The sequence below is a fragment of the Panthera uncia genome (assembly GCF_023721935.1).
Source record: "Panthera uncia isolate 11264 chromosome B2 unlocalized genomic scaffold, Puncia_PCG_1.0 HiC_scaffold_24, whole genome shotgun sequence".
NCBI classification, from domain to species: Eukaryota; Metazoa; Chordata; class Mammalia; order Carnivora; family Felidae; genus Panthera; species Panthera uncia.
Window position 1 is genome coordinate 65878820 of NW_026057580.1, and position 23322 is coordinate 65902141.

Below are 23322 nucleotides of genomic sequence, written 5' to 3' on the forward strand. Positions count from 1 at the left end.
CCTCATAAAAGCCATTTATGAAAAGCCCACAGCTAACATCATCCTCAATGGGGAAAAACTGAGAGCTTTTTCCCTGAGATCAGGAACACGACAGGGATGCCCACTCTCACCGCTGTTGTTTAACATAGTGCTGGAAGTTCTAGCATCAGCAATCAGACAACAAAAGGAAATCAAAGGCATCAAAATTGGCAAAGATGAAGTTAAGCTTTCACTTTTTGCAGATGACATGATATTATACATGGAAAATCCGACAGACTCCACCAAAAGTATGCTAGAACTGATACATGAATTCAGCAAAGTTGCAGGCTACAAAATCAATGTACAGAAATCAGTTGCATTATTATACACTAATAATGATGCAACAGAAAGGCAAATAAAGAAACTGATCCCATTCACAATTGCACCAAGAAGCATAAAATACCTAGAAATAAATCTAACCAAAGATGTAAAAGATCTGTATGCTGAAAACTATAGAAAGCTTATGAAGGAAATTGAAGAAGATAGAAAGAAATGGAAAAACATTCCGTGCTCATGGGTTGGAAGAATAAATATTGTCAAAATGTCAATACTACCCAAAGCTATCTACACATTCAATGCAATCCCAATCAAAATTGCACCAGCATTCTTCTCGAAGCTAGAACAAGCAATCCTAAATTCATATGGAACCACAAAAGGCCCCGAATAGCCAAAGTAATTTTGAAGAAGACCAAAGCAGGAGGCATCACAATCCTAGACTTTAGCCTCTACTACAAAGCTGTAATCATCAAGATAGCATGGTATTGGCACAAAAACAGAAACATAGACCAATGGAATAGAATAGAAACCCAAGAACTAGACCCACAAAAGTATGGCCAACTAATCTTTGACAAAGCAGGAAAGAATATCCAATGGAAAAAAGACAGTCTCTTTAACAACTGGTGCTGGGAGAACTGGACAGCAACATGCAGAAGGTTGAAACTAGACCACTTTCTCACACCATTCACAAAAATAAACTCAAAATGGATAAAGGACCTGACTGTGAGACAGGAAACCGTCAAAACCCTAGAGGAGAAAGCAGGAAAAGACCTCTCTGACCTCAGCCGTAGCAATTTCTTACTTGACACATCCCCAAAGGCAAGGGAATTAAAAGCAAAAATGAACTATTGGGACCTCATGAAGATAAAAAGCTTCTGCACAGCAAAGGAAACAACCAACAAAACTAAAAGGCAACCAACGGAATGGGAAAAGATATTTGCAAATGACATATTGGACAAAGGGCTAGTATCCAAAATCTATAAAGAGCTCACCAAACTCCACACCCGAAAAACAAATAATCCAGTGAGGAAATGGGCAGAAAACATGAATAGACACTTCTCTAAAGAAGACATCCAGATGGCCAACAGGCACACGAAAAGATGCTCAACATCGCTCCTCATCAGGGAAATACAAATCAAAACCACACTCAGATATCACCTCACACCAGTCAGAGTGGCCAAAATGAACAAATCAGGAGACTATAGATGCTGGAGAGGATGTGGAGAAATGGGAACACTCTTGCACTGTTGGTGGGAATGCAAACTGGTGCAGCTACTCTGGAAAACAGTGTGGAGGTTCCTCAAAAATTAAAAATAGACCTACCCTATGACCCAGCAGTAGCACTGCTAGGAATTTACCCAAGGGATACAGGAGTACTGATGCATAGGGGCACTTGTACCACAATGTTTATAGCAGCACTCTCAACAATAGCCAAATTATGGAAAGAGCCTAAATGTCCATCAACTGATGAATGGATAAAGAAATTGTGGTTTATATACATAATGGAGTACTACATGGCAATGAGAAAGAATGAAATATGGCCCTTTGTAGCAATGTGGATGGAACTGGAGAGTGTGATGCTAAGTGAAATAAGCCATACAGAGAGAGACAGATACCATATGTGTTCACTCTTATGTGGATCCTGAGAAACTTAACAGAAACCCATGGGGGAGGGGAAGGGAAAAAAAAAAAAAAAAAAGAGGTTAGAGTGGGAGAGAGCCAAAGCATAAGAGACTCTTAAAAACTGAGAACAAAATGAGTGTTGATGGGGGTGGGAGGGTGGGGAGGGTGGGTGATGGGTATTGAAGAGGGCACCTTTTGGGATGAGCACTGGGTGTTGTATGGAAACCAATTTGACAATAAATTTCATATATTAAATAAATAAATAAATAAATAAATAAATAAATAAATAAAAGGAAGTTCTACGCCCAACATGGAGCTCAAACTCTCGACCCAGAGATCAAGAGTCACATGCTGTACTGACTGATCCAGCCAGGTGCCCTCAAATGGTTCTTCTGATGTGCACATGGACCAGCCAAGGTTGAGACTGCCTTGCTTTTCAGTAGAATTATTGTTTTACTTATGAATTTAATGGGTAAGAAGTGGGAAGTCATTTCATTGATTGGCCATTTGTATTTCCTTCATTTATTCATTTGTTAAAGATTTACTGAGTACCTTCTTGGTACAAGGCATTGTTCCACGTGCTCATGCCAGTGAGCAAAACCAGAGTCCTTGTACTCATTGTTCTTATAATGTAGTGAGGAACCCAGATAATTAGGTAACCAGACAAATAAATATGTAACAACAAACTGAGATACTTCCAAGGGGCGGGGGGCAATGAACACACTTCTGTGATCACATGTAATCAAAGAACTGGGGCTTTTGGGGATGGTTTCCCTGAGGAAGTGATACTCAAGATGATATAGGAAGGATGAATAAGGGGTAAATAGTAAAGAAGATGAAGAATCATGTTCTAGGCTATAAGGATTGTACATACAAAGGAGAATGGCATATCTGAACAGTCAGAGAAAGCCATCAGGGCTGATACGCAGACAGTGAGGGTGAGAACGAGTGGTACAAGGTCAGGCTGGAGGAACAGACTGGGGTCAGACTACACAGGGTCACTTTGAGGATTTTGGTCTTTATCCCAAGAGTGACAGGATGTCACTTCATCCAGTGACACAGAGCACAGGCACAGAATCTAGCATTCTGAGACCCCTGGGAAGGAGGAGAAAAGACTACAAGATGGGGGGATTGTATACAGGGAGGTGAAGGAGGAAGTTACCAGAGCAGCTCAGACAAGAGATGATGGCATCATGGACCATACAAAGGGGCAGCCAGGTTCTGGCACAAGGGTGAAAATGTGTGGGGTAAAGCCAGGCTGTAGCCTGTGCTATGAATGGTGGGGAGTGAGGACATAAACAAGGTACTACTCCCGACTACTGTTATGGATTGAACAGATCCCTGCAAAATTCATGTGCTGAACCCTTAACCGCCACTGTGGCTATATTTAAAGAAGTAATTAAGGTTAAATGAAGTCATAAGGGGCGGGCCCTGATCTGATGCTTAGTGCTCTTATAAGAGATACCAGAGCCCTTGCCTGGCTCTCTCTCCTCCATGTGGGGACACAGAGAGAAGGTGGCCTCCTGCAAGTTAGGAAAAGAGCTCTCATGAGAAGCCAAATTGTCCAGAACCTTCACCTCAAACTTTTAGCTTCCAGAACTCTGCAAAAATAAATTTTTGTTGTTTAAGCCATCCAGTCTATGCTATTTTATTATAGCAGGTCAAGCTAACACAACCACCTTCTAGGTAAATTTTAGGTTTCAATCAGTGATGTTTTGAAAGCATATTTACACTGTCCCTCCCCATATCTTTTCAGCAGTCTTAACAATCATCATGCTAACATACTGTCTTAAAAAAACGTTGAAAAGTTCTATATTCTGATTATTTACTTCTGCATAACAATCCATGTGAAACCTTAGTCGCGTAAACACCACTGCCATTTTATTATGCCCACAGATTCTGTGGGTCAGGAATTCAGAAAGGGAACAGAAAAGATGGCTGGTCTCTGCCACATAGTTCCTGGGGCCTCACTGAGGAAGACCTGAAAAGCTGGGGATGATCTGACTGGCTAGGGGTTGGAACAGCGGAATCACCAGAGATCCACTTCCAATAAGACAGCTTATTTACCCACACACACCTCAGTGAGGCCCTTCGGAGACTGAGGACTGGAGCGCCTCCCCGTGGTCTACTCATGTGACTTCTGACAGCAGGGTGGTTGAGCTGGTTGAGCTCAGAGAGGGACCAGACAGAGGGAATGTTTCAAGGCAGCCAACATCCTAAGAGCCTAAGAAGTCATGCAGTGTCATTTCTACAGTACTTTATTGGTTCAGGCTCTCACAAGCCCACTGAGATTCAAGGGAAAGGGACACAGATCCTCACTACTCGATGGGAGATGATGGGAGGAAAGTAAAAAACTTTGCGGCCTTTTTTCTTTTTAAACCACTACACTCTACTTCTGAAGAGTGTGCAGGAGAGCAACTGTGGTCTTTGCTTCCTTTCAGTTATGCTTCTGGCTAAGGTGATGATACAGAAGATGGAGGAAAGCGGCCGTGGGGGTAAGCCTGGTGAATGGAGGAAGTATTAAGGATGACTCCTATGTTTTTGACCCGAGAATCTGGATAAACAGTGGTTTGGAGGAAAAGTGGTTTGGAGTGGATTTGGAGGGAAATGGAAGGTCATATATCTGGTTTTATATGTACGGGGTCTCAACATGCCTGTAAGAGCTCCAAGGAGAAATACTGAATAAGCAGCAAAATATTTAGCTTTAGAGCTCAGGAGTGGTCTGGGATAGAGATATAAATTGAGACTCACCGGCATGTAGACAGATGATAATTGAAGGCTTGGGCTTCATTTTCTGAAAGGTCTATTCTTATCCTGTGATCAGGATTGTATTCTTTTAAACAATTTACAGGCTTAATAGTCATGTTTTATCTCTCAGGCAAATAAACTGCCTTTTAAGATGCTTTGCTATGATAGCTATCAGTGAGTGACCTGAAGTACCTCTAAATGGTGTACAAATTCAATTTAAACACTGAACAAATAAAATCGTTCACCAACCAGACCCACTCTAAACTTGAGGGTTTATTTAATTGAAAGGATCATCATATGTACTAAGTTTTCTGTCACCAATAGCTTTTCTGCCTTCTCTGTAATTGTATCAAACTTCACTTCTCGCCTCTCTATATCTAACCTAATATTCTTACATTTGATTCTTTTTTTTTAATGTTCACTTATTTTTGAGAGAGAGAGAGAGAGAGAGAGAGTGAGAGTGTGTGTGAGCGGGGAGGGCAGAGAGAGAGGAAGACACAGAATCTGAAGCAGGTTCTAGGCTCTGAGCTGTCAGCACAGAGCCTGATGCAGGGCTTGAACTCATGAACCACGAGGTCATGACCTGAGCTGAAGTCGGACACTTAACTGACGGAGCCACCCAGGCATCCCATCTCCTACATTTGATTCTAATATGTTTACTTCATAATACATTTGCTGCTATTTCCTTTAAATAAAAACATTTTGTGGATTAAAATATATATACAGTACTACTGTTTAAATGTGATGGTGGGTACTTTTATTATTATTCTTTATGTATATCCGTTATATATACTCTTTTGTATGACTGATACATTTCATAATAAACCACTCTTAATAGCCTTTAAATTGGAGTAAGTTCAACATTTTTATTTGCAATGAATGATTTAAGACTGTGTCTACTTTATGAAAAAAGGATGTTAGTAAAATTATAGGCATATATTGTCACCTCCACCAGCATCTTCAAAGTCTTAGATATGTGAGTGATATAAGCTTGAACAGATGCCCAGCAAACAATAAAACATGACATGGCATATTTTATTAGCTCATTAATACATGCCTTGGGTACAATGTAAGGGACAAGTTGTGAGTAAATGTAGCAATGAAATATACCCCAGAGTATCTTAATGCTTTTATATAACATTCACCGTTTCACTTTTAAATCTCTTAAAATATGTTTTCTTTTAAAGATCGTTTACACACACACACACACACACACACACACACACACACACACACACACGACAGTTTTAACTCCAAAGAAAGGGAAATAAGTTTTCCTTTTTCTAATCTATAAAAGAAAACTTCCAATATGAATTACCTTCTACTTGAAAAGGTTAATTAGCTTCTTTGAACTGAAACTCACTGATTCTCTCTTTCTAGTTAACCTCCCTTGCCCAGCTTCATCCATTTTTATGGGAACAGATTACAAAACCCTGGATTTTCCACATTATTCTGTGCTTCTGCACAATGATGTCTCCATAATAAAAACACTGTATTCCTCTCGGGCTACCTGAGGATGACTGCCTTCATCAGGGTAACTATCACAATGAAGAAGTTTATGACCAACCAACTACTTCGGTGGAAACAAATGGTCAGTGATGCCCTTCATCCTAGGAAGGCAACAGAAACTAAGAAATTTAGGAGAAACCTGCTAAAATGTATAAGAACACACTGGATGCCATCTTTGTACATGGATTCAAAGCTCATTTTGGTGGCAGCAAGACAACTGGTTTGATTATGTAAATCAACATGATTTACGATTCATGAACCCAAATACACACCAGTAACATGTGGCCTGTATGAAAAAAAAAAAAAAAAAGACCTTGTGCAAACAGTGAAAGGAACACAAGAACAGATTGAAGAAAGTCAGGGGGGTTGCAGAGGCCAAAGGAGTGTTGGCAAAAAGAAGGAAGAGATTCTGCAGTGACCTTATCTGTGGTGATTGTGCAGATTTTTCATGAGGATTAACAAACTATAAAAACTACGAAAAGCACCAAAAACTACTGTAGATGTTTCACAAACAGCCCTGACATGGCCTTCCTGAAGTTCCAGATACCAAACCTCTGCTCTCTCCAGCTGGGGGAGGGTTGACACTGCAGTTACTCAGCAGTTTCTAGCCCTGAAAGGCAGGGCTTGGGTCCTTAGGCTAAAAGCCTCAAGTCAACTGCTCTAATCAAAACCCTAATGATAGGGTTGGCCTAGACCTCCAGGTCCCCATAGATTCCCTGACTCTTTCTGACTCCAATTTGTTATTGGTAACATTACTCCCAAACTCAGCGGCTTCAAACGGTAATCATTTGCACATGGGTCGATGGATCAGCCAGGATTCAGTTAATCTAGACTGGTAGCTCTGCTTTTCATTGCGCATTTCTAGGTTTCTCATTCTTCTTGGACCAGCAGTCTAGCCAGAACATATTTTTCTCATAGTGATGGCAGAGGTCTAAGAGGGCCTCCTATTGGCCAAAGCAAGTCAAATAGCTGGGCAAAGAGTTAAAGGGCATGGAAGTACACCCTGCCCACAGTGAGAGAAGATTGCAGTTCAATGGCAAAGGGCATGGATTATTTATTGCTGTAGAAGTAACTATCCCAAACTTAGTGGCTTAAAACAACAACAAACATGTATTGTGTTTCATAATTTCTTTAGTTCAGAATTCAGGAATGGCTCAGCTGGGTGGTTTTAGCTTGGGATCTCTCATGAAAGACTAGAAATACTATACCTGCAGACAAGAGACTGAAATGAACCTGTACAAATACTCTATATTTCTAATTACCGTCTATTACTTTTTAAAACATTTTTGTGCAGTGAGTAAACTTTATGGGAAAATGCTACGTAGAGTGTACTTAGCACTAAAACAAAAGACTGATACATAAAGAACTGGTTAAAAGATGATGAATGTTGACTCAATTCCACCAAATACACAGTGAGATGGTAATAAAACAGGAGACATAAATTGTATATGACTTAATAAGTTGAGAGAGAGACTACCTTCTGAACTCCTGGGCCCTTGCCCAATACTTGCTTCCACTGCCAATAATCTTGTCTGGTGTTTCAACCTGTGTTATTTCAACACTCCTCCAGCTGGTCTCTCTGCTTCTAATTTTTTTGGCTTCCACTTTAACCTATTCACCACTTCTACAATAATCTTTGTCACATACCTCATTGTATAAGATCCTATGGTGCATTCCTCTTACTCTTTTAAATCTAAACTCCCCAATACAAATGTTCAATGTCTACCCACTGAATCATGGATCCCTTTTAAAATGATCACCTTCCCTAACAAGACCCCTTTGCTGTAGCTCCAACTACAACTTTGTCTCCATCTTAGTTCTCAATACACACACAGCTGATTTGTCTAGCACAGCTGCTAGCACACGATAGGTACTCGATGACATTTGTTAAATGAACACGCCTAGAGTAGTAACTAGGTCACCCTAAAACAAAATGGTAAGTTTCTTAGTCTTAGTTGAACCTGTGTCCAAAGCACCTGCATGTCCATGTTGTATGTATTTTCATAATACCTGTCTGCCTCTCAGAACTTACCTCCAACTACTCTTCTATTCATCCACTATGTGCCAGCTGGGTAGACCTTCTTTCTATTTTGTGGATACATTAAGCTGGTTTCTCCTTTAGGCCTTTGCCTGAGTTGCTTCCCCTTCCTGGAATGCTTTTCCCCTCTGTTCTTTTTTCACATAGCTAGTTGCTCTTTGTCATTCAGATCTCAGCTTGAAAATTATTTCCTCAGAGAGGACTTTGATGAACATCCAGTCTAAAGGAACTCCCTTGGGGTATCTGCGTGGCTCAGTCGGTTGAGTGACTTCAGCTCAAGTCGTGATCTCATGGGTTGTGAGTTCAAGCCCCACATCGGGCTCGCTGTCAGCCCATCAGTGCAGAGCCTGCTTCAAATCCTGTCCCCCCTCTCTGCCCCTCACCTGCTTGCACTCTTTCAAAAATAAACATTTAAATAAAAAATATAAAAATAAAGTAACTCCCTCGATCCCTATCCACTATCACTTCTTACTTAGTTCTTTGCTGTGCAATTATCACTATCAGTTATTTCTCTTGTTCATTTCTATGATTGGTTATAGTTGGCCTCTCCACTAAGATGTAAGCTCCCGAGCACTCCAATTGCTAGTGTCTGCCACAGCAGATGCTCAAAAGATATATTAAATGAATGAATAAGCAATGTCAATACTCACAGCCAACTTCCTGATTCCAACAAACCTCAACAATTTCTAGTTCCTTTCTACTACAATTTCTAAGACTCAAAAGAAAATTCCTCCAAGAAGCTTCCCTGAAATATTAATCCTTAAAGCTGTACTTTCTCCTATATATTTATACTGTATCATATAATTTTACATGTGGTCTTCTGGGCAAATTGCTCTCCAGTGGTTGCATGTGCACATTTTTTCCTCTGAACTGTGTGTATCATCAGGTCCTTAAGGGCAGGCCTGTGTTTTTGGTTGTAGCTTTGTTTTGAATAATCCAGTAGTGCTCAGAGTGTTGTTGTGCACACAACAGCAATTCAATACAGGTTTACTAATAGGTACTGTATCAAAACTGCCCAATATAGTTCTATGGCTAATGTAGGATTCATGATGACAAACAATTCAACCAGAATCCAATGTGAAACAATTTATCTAGATTTCCCAAATTCAATTTCTTTAATACATTAAAGTATCGGGAGATAGAATCTTACTCTCTCATTTTTCCCTCCAAAAGAAATATCTTCATCGAGGTATTTGAGTAGGTGTTGGAAGAATTGGCTGTTTTCAGTTGGATGCTGAAGCTATTATTCACCATATTCACCAATGTCCCCTACATATGGGCCCATCACATATATCCCTATTTGTTTGATTTCAGAAAAAAATTTCTGTACAAAAACTGTCTGTAGAATTAATCATCAAATAATGAAAAATTCAGAACACAACATATTTCTCTTTTAGTCTTAGTTGGGAAGAAACAGAGTCAAGTTCAAAATCTACTTATAGCGTATCCAGGTCGTATTGACTACAATTTCAACTTCCTTTCCAGTTCTCAATTTTTACTTTCCTAAACTTTGTTTCTTTGTCTACCCAAACTCATTTACCTATAAGTCTACAAAGAGGAATTCCCACAGGACCTCTCTGGAGCTCCTGAGTCTTTCATATGGAGAGTCTGCCATCAGCTCCCCATTAATCTGATTCATCTAAATACATCCACTTCTCTCTATAACCAAGCCTCTTGTATGTCAAATCTACCCTCATTTTTTCCAGGTAAACCAGGTGTAAAACATTGGAGCCATTTTTGATTTCTTACTCTCATGGCACATGAGTACACAATACTCAATACAATACTTAGTACACAATAGACACACTAAAATAAGCATGTATTGTAGGGTATCGGCAACACAAAGATACCATAAAATTTATAGGAAGAAAATTTTGTATTTGTGATTATTTTAAGTCATTATAACACAAATCAAGCAATAAAGTCATGAGGACTGGCCCTTCCAGCAAGATGGAGCAGCAGACTGAGTTTACTCCTCCACCTGAAACCACTAAAACACTGGACAAAATATATGAAACAAGAGCTTTAATGCATTTGAAATCAGGCAACAAATAACAGTGATCACTGAGAGATGGGAAATAAATAAATGTTCCAGTTTACTGTCTGGAGAAAATGCCAAGTCACAGAGCCTAGCAGTCTCCTCGAGTTGAGGAGATGGACTGGAGTGTCTACAGAGGCCAAAGGGGTTAGAATTAGGGGCTAGCATTCACAGGGCAGAGTACTCAAGATAGGTGAGCTGCACGAAGAGCTCTAGAGATGTACAAAGGGTTTTCCAGAAGTCTTCAGCTGAGCATTACCAATGCATGGATACAACATTATCAAAGTCTGAGGAGAGAATCATTCAGGAGGTAGAGAGGGAACAATCCTTAGAGCTCACACAGGGCTGGGAGTAGTTCCTGTTCCCACCAGCCAGAGTGGAAAACCTCATAATTCACAGGGTATCAGTAGAGTACTCAGAAGGGTTTTGCCTTTGAGGTGGGGAAAATTAGCTCTAGACTAAATACTATTCTGGTCTTGCCTATCAAAACTTAAATGTAAGACCTGAAAAAAATCAAACTGTTTCCAGTAACTTAACTGAATTCCAGAAGAAAGTTCAAGAATATTTATAGAGATACAAAAATATCTAGAATCCAATAAAATAAAATTCAGTGTCTGGCATCCAATCAAAAATAACCAAGCATGCAAAAAAAAAAAAAAAAAGGCAGGAAAACACAATGCATAATGAGGAGAGAAATCAGTCAACTGAAGTCAACTCAGAAACAACACAGATGATTGAATTAGTAGACAGGGATATTAAAACAGTTTTCATAACTGTAGTGCATATGGTCTAGGAGCTAGAAGAAACCCTGAGCATGTTAATAGAAACACAGAAGATATAAATTGGTGAGCCTGAATGTGCACCAATAGAAATTATCCAAAATGAAATACAAAGAGAAAACAATAATACTAATTAAAAAAAAAAAAAGAATACAAATCAGTGGGCTCTGGGTTAATGTTAAGCAGCCTATTATACATGTAATTTGAGTCCCAGTAAGAAGGAGAGAGAAGGCCAGAAAAAATATTTGAAGAAATAATGACCGAAATGTTCCCAAATTTGATAAAAACAAAACTCACAGATCTAAGAGACCCAATGAACCCCAAGCACAAGAAACATGAAAAATATGACACCAAGGCACATCATAATTCAAATGCTCAAAACCAGTGGTAAAAAGAAAATCACAAAAACAGCATCAGAAATTTAGCCACATAATACACAGAGGAACAAAACTAAGGATGACAGAAACTCCCTTGTTGGAAATAATATAAGACAACAATGAAGCAACATCTTGAAAACACTGAAAGAAAAAAATTCATCAATGTTGAATTTTATATCCAGTGAACATATCTTAAAAACAAAGTCAATATAAAGATTTTTCTCAGACACAAAAACTGGAAGAATTAATCACCAGCAGACCTGTACTATAAGCAATGTTAAAAGAAGTCTTTTAGGAAGGAGGAAAATAATACCACATGGAAATCTGGATGACTGACAAAAAGAAATGAAAAGCACTGAAGATGTGAATTATGGGGGTAAATATAAAAGCCTTGAAAAAATTAAGTCCCTTTAAAATGTAATTGAATATTTAAAGCAAACATAGTAACACTGTATTGTGAGATCTATAATATATATGGGAGCAAAATACATGAAAATAATACAAAGGCTGAGAAGGAAGTAGTAGAAATAAGCTTTTGTAAGCTTCTTATCCTATAAGTAAAGGTATATTATCACTTGGAACTAGACCGTGATAAATCAAAGATCTATATTATGAACTCAAGAGCAACTACTAAAACCGTAGTAAAGAGTTATAGCTAACAAGTGAAAAAGGAGACAAAATGGCATTGTGAAAACTAATCTAAGAGAAGGCAGAAAAAGGAAAGGGAAAAACAAATGGGACAAATGGCAAACAAACAACAAGATGGCATTTAAACTCAACCATATCAATGAACACATCAAATCTAAATGATCTAGACATACAAATTAAAAGGTAGAGATCATCAGACTGAATAAAAGAGCAAGATCCAACTAAATGCTGCATATAAGAACCCTACTTTAAATATAAAAACTGGGGAGCCTGGGTGGCTTAACTTCTGCTCAGATCATGGTCTCACTGTTCATGGGTTTGAATCCTGCATCGGGCTCTCTGCTTCCAGTGCAGAGCCCACTTCAGATCCTCTGTCCCCTCTCTCTCTGCCCCTCCCTGGCTCTTGCGCACTCCCTCCCTCTCTCCCTCAAAAATAAACATTAGGGGCGTCTGGGTGGCTCAGTCGGTTAAGCATCCGACTTCGGCTCAGGTCATGATCTAGCGGTTCGTGAGTTCAAGCCCCATGTCGGGCTCTGTGCTGACAGCTTAGAGCCTGGAGCCTGTTTCAGATTCTGTGTCTCCCTCTCTCTCTCTCTCTCTCTCTCTCTCTGACCCTCCCCACTCATGCTCTGTCTCTCTCTGTCTCAAAAATAAATAAATGTAAAAAAAATTTTTAAAAAACATTAAAAAATTGTAAATATAAAAACAGTACAAGGATGGAAAAAGATAACACCATAATTCTAATCAAAACAAAGCTGGAATGATTATATTAGCATCAGATAAGGTATACATCAGGAAAAAAAAAACATAAAGCATATTACCAGGGCTAAAAAAGGTTATTAAAAAAAATAATAAAGAGATAAAATCATCAAAATAGCACAATGACCTTAAGGGTTAATGTGCCTAAAGCAGAGATTTAAAATACATGAAGGAAAAACTGATAGAACTGTGAGGAGAAATAGAAAAATCCACAATTATAATCAGACACTTTAACACCCTTCTCTCAGTAACTCAGAAAATAAGCAGAATGAAAACAATTATAGATACATAAGACTTTAATGACACTATCAACCAATCTGACTTAATTGATATTTACATAACACTCCATAAACAACAGCAGAATACATATTCTTTTTAAGTGAACATTTACCAAGATAGATCATATCTGGGTCATAAAACAACTCTCAATACATTTAAAATAACTCAAACCATATAAAATATGTTCTCTAACCACAAAGGTATTATAAATCAATGACAGGAAGACATCTGGAAAAATCTCAAAACACTCAGAAACTAAATAACAAGGTTTTAAATAATTTGAGTCAAAAAAAAAAAATCTTACTATTCCTTTCCAAAGAAATTAATAAGTGGTTTGAACTGAACGAAAATTTAAAAAGTAATGTAATGAAAACTTGTGGGATGTCGCTAAAGTAGCACTTAGAGAGGAATTCATTGCATTAAATGTCATATTAGAAAAGAAAACAGGTTTCAATTTATAAATGATTTCAGCTTAAAATGCTTTAAAAATGATGGAAATAAAGCCAAAGTAACCAGAAGAAAGAATACAGAAAGGTGAAAAAGAGAGAAAAGTGGTGAAGCCAAAAGCTGGTCCTTTGGAATCAGTAATATTGTTACGCTTCTTGGGGAAATAAAAAAGACACAAATTACAAATGTCAAAATGAGAGAGGTGACATCAATATACATTCTACATGTATTAAAAGGATAATATGGGGATATTATTAAGAACTTTATGCCAATAAATCTGACAACTTAGATGAAGTAAACAATTTTTTTTTTTTAATTTTTTTTTTTCAACGTTTTTTTTTATTTATTTTTGGGACAGAGAGAGACAGAGCATGAACGGGGGAGGGGCAGAGAGAGAGGGAGACACAGAATCGGAAACAGGCTGCAGGCTCCGAGCCATCAGCCCAGAGCCCGACGCGGGGCTCGAACTCACGGACCGCGAGATCGTGACCTGGCTGAAGTCGGACGCTTAACCGACTGCGCCACCCAGGCGCCCCAGCAATTTCTTTAAAGGCTGTAACTACCAAAGGCGACTCACGAAGAAACACATAACCCTAAATAGTCCAACAGTTTTTAAAGCATTAAATTTGTAGTTTAAAAAAACCTCAACTTTCCCACAAAGAAAGGTTCCATGGTTTCACTAATGAATTCTATCAAATATTTAAGGAAGAAATAATACCAACTCTACCAAAAAAAATCTTTCAAAATAATAAAAAAGGAGTTAATACTTTCCAATTTATTATGCAATAATATAGATGCAAACATTAACAAACTTTAGCACATCAAATTCAACAATGTATAAAAAGGAGACTGGATCAGGATCACATGAGGTTTACTCCACGAATGCAAGGTTGGTTTAACATTAGATAATCAATTAATTTACCATATTAATAGCCTTAAAAAAAAGGAAAACCTAAAAGAAAAAAAAAATATGATCACCTCAATAGCTGTAGAAAAAAAATGTCAAAATCAACATTAATTCCTGATAAGAACTCTCAGGAAATTAGGAATACAAGGGAACTTCTTCACTAATCAAGAGCCTCTAAAAACAAAAACAAAAACAAAAACCTCCAGTTAACATCACACTTAATGGTGAAATACTGAATGTCTTTCTGCTAGCATCGGGAGCATGTCAGGAATGTCCATTCTCACTACTTCAACATTGTGTTGGGAGGTCTAGCTCTTGGATCTGAGATTTTGCTTTACCTTACATACAAACTAATGAACTAGCTTGTGACTGTTTTAGTGATGCTAACAGAAGACACAAGACTGCTGGATCAGAGACAAAGGACTTTATTATTCATGGCACAGCAAAAAGCATGTGCATGAGCATATTTGTGTTGGCTGCCCTTGATCCCAAGTCCTGCAGGGGCAACAATGTGGGCTCAGATGGATGCTAGCCTTCAGTGGATTTGTGTTACAGCTAAAATCAAACCAACAAACGAAACACTGAGTTTAGGGGATTGCTGCTTTTGTAGCAAGTAGTAAGCAAGCCTGCTCTTTGGTGGGAGTAATGGCTATGTTCATTATCTTGTGATGATAGTTTCAATGGTACACACAAATATCAAAACATCAGATTGTGCACTTGAAATATTTGCAGTTTGGGATGCGTGGGTGGCTCAGTCAGTTGAGCATCCAACTTTGGCTCAGGTCATGATCTTGTATTCATGGCTGTGAGCCCCGCATCAGGCTCTGTGCTGACAGCTCAGAGCCTAGAACCTGGAGCCTGCTTTGGGTTCTGTGTCTCCCTCTCTCTCTGCCCCTCCCCTGCTTGCTCTATGTCTCTCTCTCTCTCAAAAAACAAAATAAAACGTTGGAGTATTTGCAGCATACTATACATCAATAAAGCTATATCATTAATTTAACAACTATTTTTGGGCTACAGCTATTGTGCTAGGCACTGTTCTGGTATTAGGAATACAATGGTAAACAAAATCCCACCTCCCACAGAGTTTATATGCTTGTAGGAGAAACTATAAGAGAAATATGAGAGGGTGACAACTGTGATTAAGATAAAGGGAATTAAGTATGGTGGCTACTTCAGATTCGGTGAGGGGCTGTCTTTGAAAAGATGATATTGATGTAGAGATATGAATATCAAGAAGGGGCCAACTATGTTAAATTGGAAGAAGAATACCCCTAGCCTTTATTGTTTTGGCTTTCTGTTTTCATATACCTCTAATTTCCAGTAAACCGTCATAATGACCACTGATGTATTAGGTTTCCCAAAGGTTAATTTGATCATGTAATTCCTTTGTTTAAAAATCTTCAATCCTGGGGCACCTAGGTGGCTCAGTCGGTTAGGTGTCCAACTTCAGCTCAGGTCATGATCTCATGGTTTGTGAGTTTGAGCCCCACAGTGGGCTCTGTGCTGACAGCTCAGAGCCTGGAGCCTGCTTCGGATTCTGGGTCTCCTTCTCTCTCTGCCCTTCCCATGCTCACGTTCTGTCTCTCTCTCTCAAAAATAAATAAACATTAAAAAAGAATTTTTTTTTTTAATCTTCAATCCCTCCCTTATCTCAAGTACTAAATATGGTTTTAGCTCTATATTCTGGCATTATAAGTCTTGAAGCATGTGACAAAACCTACCTTTCCAGTCTTCTTACTATTCCTTTATTCTAATGTGGATGAAGGCTTGATCTTAAATATGCCTACTTTTGATCATGCTGTTTCCTCTGCCTCAAATGGCATCCTTCTCCATCAACAGATGTCCTTCCCATCCTTAAATGTTCACCTCAAATATCACATTCTCCTTGAAGTCTTTTCTGATTTTCCCAACCAGATGTGACTTTTTGTTCAAATTTTCTCCCTGTTATTTTTTCAATGGACAAAGCTCCCCTTGCTAATCTTTTTATTGTATTTTAGAAGGTGGCATTGGGCTTTGCAGGTAGGCACCAATCTATAACTTCCTGGTGAATTGAATTATTCTTATATCTTACTTGAAAGATGCTAAGGGCTAAGGAAGATATGCTAAGGGGCTAAGGAAGATAGGCATAAAAAATAAAAAATAAATAAATGGACATAAGTGGTCTTATCTACTTCTCATAAGAGAATGATATACTGAAAGTATAATCTATGCTTGGAAAAAAATAGAATGGATCTTTGTAATTTTAGTAACTCTGTTAAAACCAGTTCCTTTCCAAGAGAAATGGATCCTCTTTAAAACCCTCTCACTTTCCTGAGATCGGGGCCAAGTCAACATGAGCAGAATCTCTGAAGACAGGAAAGAGGTGTGCTGTTCCCCATTTTAAAACCAACATGAGTGTTGCAAAGGACCTTGATTAGTTCACAAGGAAGGAGTACGAGTGGGTAGAAATAATAAGGAATCAGAAAAACAGTGTTTAGGGGTCTCTAAGACCACCCCAAGGTTTGATGGCCTTGTTAGGAGGACTCCTAGGACTCAACATATAGTCAAAGTCACAACTATGGTTTATTACAGCAAAGGATATAAAACAAAACCAGCAAAGGGAAAAAGGTACATGAGATGAAGTCTACAGGAAACTGGGCACAAGCTTCCAAGAATCCTCTGCCAGTGGAGTCAAACAAGATGTGATTAATTCCTCTAAGAATGAACACATGTGACAACATATACAAAATACTGTCTGCCTGGGAAGTTCATTGGAGACTCAGTGCTCAGCGTTTCTGTAGGGGTTGGTCATCCTCTCTGCCTAGCATATACCAACATTCCAGACTCCCAGAAGGAAAGCAGATATTCAAAATAAACCACATTACTGGCAAAAACAGTTTGGCTACAGTGAGTTGCACTTACCAGTTAGATAATGGTAGAGACACTCCTAAAATCCAAGTTCCCAGATTCTAGCCAAGGGCCAACTTTAAAAGCAGGCTTTTCTAAGGATAGGAATCTTTTTCTACATATTGAAAATATTCTTACTTTTTTTTTTTAATTTTTTTTATTTTTGGGACAGAGAGAGACAGAGCATGAACGGGGGAGGGGCAGAGAGAGAGGGAGACACAGAATCGGAAACAGGCTCCAGGCTCCGAGCCATCAGCCCAGAGCCTGACGCGGGGCTCGAACTCACAGACTGCGAGATCGTGACCTGGCTGAAGTCGGACGCTCAACCGACTGCGCCACCCAGGCGCCCCTCTTTTTTTTTTTTTTTTTTTGAATAGATTTTTCTTTAACTTTTTTTAAAGTTTGAGAGAGAGAGAGAGAGAGAGAGAGAGAGAGAGAGAGAAAAGGAGTAAATGCAGGCAAGCAGCAGAGAGAGAAAAAGAGAGAGAGAATCCCAAGCAGGCTCCATACTGTCAGTGCTGAGCCCAGTGTAGGGCTTGAACCCACGAACTATGAGATCATGACCTGATCCGAAATCAAGAGTTGGATGCTTAACTGACTGAGCCATCCAGGTACCCCTAAAGATATTCTAACTTTTTGATTAAAAAAAAAAAAATCTCACTTCTAGGGTTCTTTTTTTTTTTTTTAGCAAATAGTATAAAATAGAGCACTGTTATAAACACTAAGATGTTCATCATCACAATATTGTTTAAACTCATTAAAAAAAAAAAGGAAACGGTAAGTATCTAAAAATTGTGGAATGGTTCAGTAAATTATAGTAGTATAGAGAAACATTAAATAGTAAAATTAAAATTTGAAGACTTTAAAAAAAATTTACTTTTAACGTTAATTTATTTTTGAGAGACAGATCATGAGTGGGGTAGGGGTAGAGAGAGGAGGAGACACAGAATCTGAAGCAGGTTCCAGGCTCTGAGATGACAGCACAGAGCCCGATGTGGGGCCCGAACCCACAAACGGTGAGATCATGACCTGAGCTAAAGTTGGACACTCAACCGGCTGAGCCACCCAGGTGCCCCTAACATTTGAAGACTTTTTTTTTTTAATTTTTTTAAATCTTTATTTATTTTTGAGAGAGTGAGAGAGACAGAGACAGAGTGAGAGCAGGGGAGGAACAGAGAGACAGGGAGACACCATCTGAAGCAGGCTCCAGGCTCTGAGCTGTTAGCACAGAGCCCGATGCGGGGCTCGAACCCACGAACCGTGAGATCATGACCTGAGCCGAAGTTGGACACTCAACTGACTGAGCCACCCAAGCGCCCCATTTGAAGACTTTTAATAACAAATCCTAGGGAATCAATCGGAACAAAAAACGACATAGAATAATAACTATAAAATGGGAGAAATATAGAATGAAATCTAGAAGAAAATACATTAAGGTGTAATCATCATTCATTTCTGGGGATGGTTTATGTAAAATAATTTCTTTTTTCCTCTTGACCTTTTTCTGTGCTTTCAATTTTTATTACCAAATACGTAGTAACTTTTCTAATTAGAAACAAGTTATAAGATAATTATGCTATAAAGATTTTAGATATAAAGGTCTGGATTCAAAGCCAATTTTGCTAAAATGCAAAATATTTAGTGTGTACAGTGAGTAACATGAACACAATGTACAAGGCAGGACTTGGGAACTCTTAGAATGGTAAACAACAGCTGCATTTAAAATGCAATTTTGGGGGGGTGCCTGGGTGGCTCAGTTGGTTAAACATCTGAAACTTGATTTTGGCTCAGATCATGGTCTCATGGTTTGTGGGATAGAGCCCTGATTCGGGCTCTGTGCTGACAGCACAGAGCCAGCTTGGGATTCTCTGTCTTCCCACCCCCCTACTGTGTGCTCCTCCCCCACCCCACTTGTGCTCTCTCTCAACATAAAGAAACAAACTTAAAAAAACATAAAATGCAATTTTTCTACTTCATATACTTTTTTTTTTCCAATTAGCTAACAACAACACCAAACCAGGTAGACAGAGAGGAAATGCTATAAACACTAAAGAAAACACAATGGCTAATTTTTATTATAAGGAAAAAATGGTTCATTCACTAACAAACACAAAAATAAAAATACTGTTTTTCAATGGCTAGATCAAAGGATGAATTTCCAAAATTACTTTGAATGTTTACATGATCACAATTTACATATGATCTGTCAAGTATTACTAACGTTAAGTCACATAAATTTTCATAGTTTAAAGGAGGATTAGGTAATTACAAACTACTTCTGGAGAAGGTGATTTTGGACATATTCAATTGTAATTCTCCTCCATTTGCTTTTAGTGCATCTACCCTGGTCACATAGGCACTGCTCCACAGAAAGCTATTTTCGTACTACCCAGGTTCTCCATCACTGCATTAAGTAGCCATATAGAAAACAGACTGCATTGTATTCTCTTCTCCCTAGAGAGAATAAATGGTTTGCAGCTGATTTTAAATCACAAAGCAATTCTTTTGTGTACTGAATTGGCCCAAGGCTACGGAGGTTGTGCCACTCACTTCCCACATGACCTCCACTTGTGGCTGCTTCCCAATCGTGCCAGAACATGAAAACCTTGAAGGCACTCCATGTGGGGCAGTGCTCTCTCTGCCTCTGAAGGCATTTCTGGGCCAAGTTCGAAAACCCAAATTCTGAACTGCCATTGCAATGGCAAGCACACTTAGAAGAGGGGGGAGAAAGGCCAGGATTTTTCTGGTTAGGAAGGGAAATGTGGTTAACCTAAATTGGACCTGGGACACAAATGGAGGCATCCAGAAGCACTCCCACAGCTTCAGTCCAACTATGCATTTTCCTTCCGTTATAAAAACAAAACAAAAGAAAACAAAACCAACCAAAACAGCTCTTTAAATGGTTTGGCTATATTCAGAAATGTAATTGCTTAAAGAAGGTCGCTAGTGCTTTAAAGGGCTGTGTTTGGGGAGACGGTAGGGAAACAGGGCAGATGGACAAAGCATTGCTACAGATTCTCTGAAGTAAAACTAGCCAATGAAAGTCAGCAATTAGTGCTTGCTAATTGGCAGTGCATGTATGATCACCAGTCCTTCAAAGACTTTCGTTGCTTCCTCTTTTCTCTTTCCCAGGAAGAAACAGATTATGTGGGACTTGGAGTCAAAAAACCTGGGTTCAGATCATGCCACTGTGAAACATACATCAACAAAGCATTTCCAGATAATAGGCTTTCCTGCCTTTTGTCATCCCTGAATCTCAGGCTTTTAATGTATAAAATGGGCGTACCAACAAATGTCCCCCTTTTTATGGGTGACTGTAGAGAAAGAAAGTATAAGCAAACTGTAAAGTGCTATCTAACCATTTACTGTTGTCGTTGCTGTTAGGTCTGCCTGATATACAGAAAGTATTTAATAAATGTTCACAAAATTATTAACAAACTAGGCTAATTATAGTGGACAGTTAAGAGTGAATAAATCAAGAACCCTAAAACAATAACACTTTCGCTTAAAAATTAAGGTATTTAACTGTAAGATATTAATATCTTACATGGAACTACGTTGAACACATTAGAACTATCCCAGGGGAAAACGATGCCTCAACTGCCAGAAGAGGTCACTGTCATCACCATATATGGTGGGATCTCAGGTATGGCAGAGGGAGGCGAGCAAATTGGGTTTCATTGAGGTATAGAGGTAGAAAACGCACGGTTAAGAACCTGAGCTCTGGTGTTCAAATCTCAACTAGCAAGTTGTAGGACTGTGGGCAAATTATTTAATCTTTTCTAAACCTCGGTTTTCCCATATGTCAAATGGGGATAGCAGTAGTATCTGCTAGCAGGCTTTCTGTGAAGATTAAATGAAGAAACATAGGTGAGTTACTTACCACAGTGTTACACGTTTAGCTACTATCATCTTCATTATACTATATATGAGGCAACTTATGAGTGGAACTAGACCAGGAATCTTCCATTCTACAATGTGCTATTAATCCTCAGCCATGGTAGTGAAGTATGGTATATTTTTGAAAAATGCAGCAAAGGGGGTCCCACTGTGGTCGTATATCCTGCCAGGTCCCCACATACCACTAGGCAACTTAGGTGAAGTTAGATATGCCTCCAGGGAACTGTGGTTCCTTGAACCAAATGTTAGCAGATGTCCAAGGTATAATTCTTCATATTTTACTAACTATTCTCTGAGCCATCCAGAGTCCCTGGGTTATACTTTTAAATTTCCTATGCAAGTTGCTCATGCCCTATGTTTCATTTTCCAGTAAAATCAGTCTTTCTTTTTTCAAATGGAAATGTCAAAAAGCCTAAAATGTGCATATGCGCATATTTTCTCTAATTTGCAGTGAGTGAAATCTTGCTAATACAGAAGCTAAAGAAGTTAGAATAATGAAACCCTAAGCTAGGAATCCCGTATAATAGCATATACCATGTTAAATGATGGCGGTGGTCAATGAGGCAACTGCTTCACATTCAATATCCTACTGAAATGAAATAACTGCATTTTAAAGAAATAAAACCTAACCCATAAGATGTCCTGTTAAATGGGTCAAAAAACCTTAATTCTAGATCTATATAATTAATCAGAATGATCCAACTGCACAACCATCCTACTTCTTATCACAGAGAATTTACAAACGCAGTAAATTCTGGATGTTGGACATAAAAGACATTCTTTCCTCATGCCCTCAAAAGTCATCCTCTTCAGATCATGTCCACTCTTCTGGGACATGGAAGACCCCTTCCTCTGGGGAAAGGCTGCGCCCAGCCACCTCAGCACAAGCTGTTTCTCCAGTCTGCCTGCCCTGTGACAGTGCTACCTGCCGGCCAGTAGACACAGAGCATCCTGGTGTCTACTGGGCTGCTGCAGACTGAACAGACTGTGAATCCAGCCAGAGGATAAGAGGTTGTTTTAATTGGCTAAATCTGCTATGTACTAAGCGTATGGCCATGGATTTGTAGCCAAAACACTAATCTAAAAAAAAATGTCATGTACAATTTAAACACAAAACAAAAATGACATTTTCGCTCGTCAATTCTAGTTTTGCCACGAGGGTTTCTAACCTAACATTTTATAATGAGTACCCAACCCTACCTTTGCTGAAGTAGAATTTTCATGGTATACTCCCTGCACCAAGTCCATAAGAGCACTTGCTAAAAGTTCCACAACCTAAAAAAACAAGAAAAAAAATTAAAAGAAACAATTAAACATTTTTATGCCCATTTTTACCTCAGAAAGCCTCAGAAGGCTTAGCAGCAAGGCAGTATTTGTGCTTATGGGGTTATATACAAAGATCCTGGCAAATGGCATTGCCCACCTGGATATTAGAGCTGTAATCCAATTTTTTTCAGGCATAATTCAAGCAAAAAAAAAAAAAACTTACAAGCACAGCATTGAACTAATATACATGAAAATCCAGTAATAGCCATTTTGAACAGAAGCTTAAATTTCAGATACCTAATGAAATCTTAACTCAATTTATTTTCTGTATGTTTATTTCTGTCAGGTGGATACTTTTTCAATATCTCCATTCTGGGAGCCATTACAATGCTAATTTTCATACTTAATACAGAAAGAAAAGCAAAAGCAAAAGAATGGTTAACCTTTCAAATGTGTTCATTCTGTTATACTTAAAATGCACTGTGGATATATTTGGTGGAGGGCCCCTGGGTCAAATGTACCATAAATACTGAAAATTTTTATAGGACTGCAATATTGAAATCATATTCATCAAACCTGTATTATTTTCAAGACTCAGGCTGTTAAAAAAAAAAAAAATCAAGCAAAATCAAAAGCTTTGAACTTGTTCCAGAATGTAAAACAAGCAGAAAACAGTCTCTTTGGAACTACTGTACAATTTAGACTTGTTTGCATAAACCATCTTAATTCAAGAGGATAAAATAGTGGTATTTCAATGCAGCCGTTCCAAACAAGAATTCCTCAAAGCAGCCCCAACCGCTTCTTGCGAAGTCTTAATATCGTGT

The 23322-nt window shown here is 38.7% G+C and overlaps 1 protein-coding gene across 1 annotated transcript in view; it reads right to left on the reverse strand.

The window, feature by feature from the left end:
• The window catches only part of PDSS2 (decaprenyl diphosphate synthase subunit 2), a 263597-nt gene that overhangs the window by 60726 nt on the left and 179549 nt on the right, over positions 1-23322 (reverse strand). The window contains exon 4 of the mRNA XM_049654088.1: positions 22433-22507. Within this exon, the coding sequence (XP_049510045.1) occupies positions 22433-22507 (75 nt within the window). The remainder of the gene's footprint in view (positions 1-22432; positions 22508-23322) is intronic.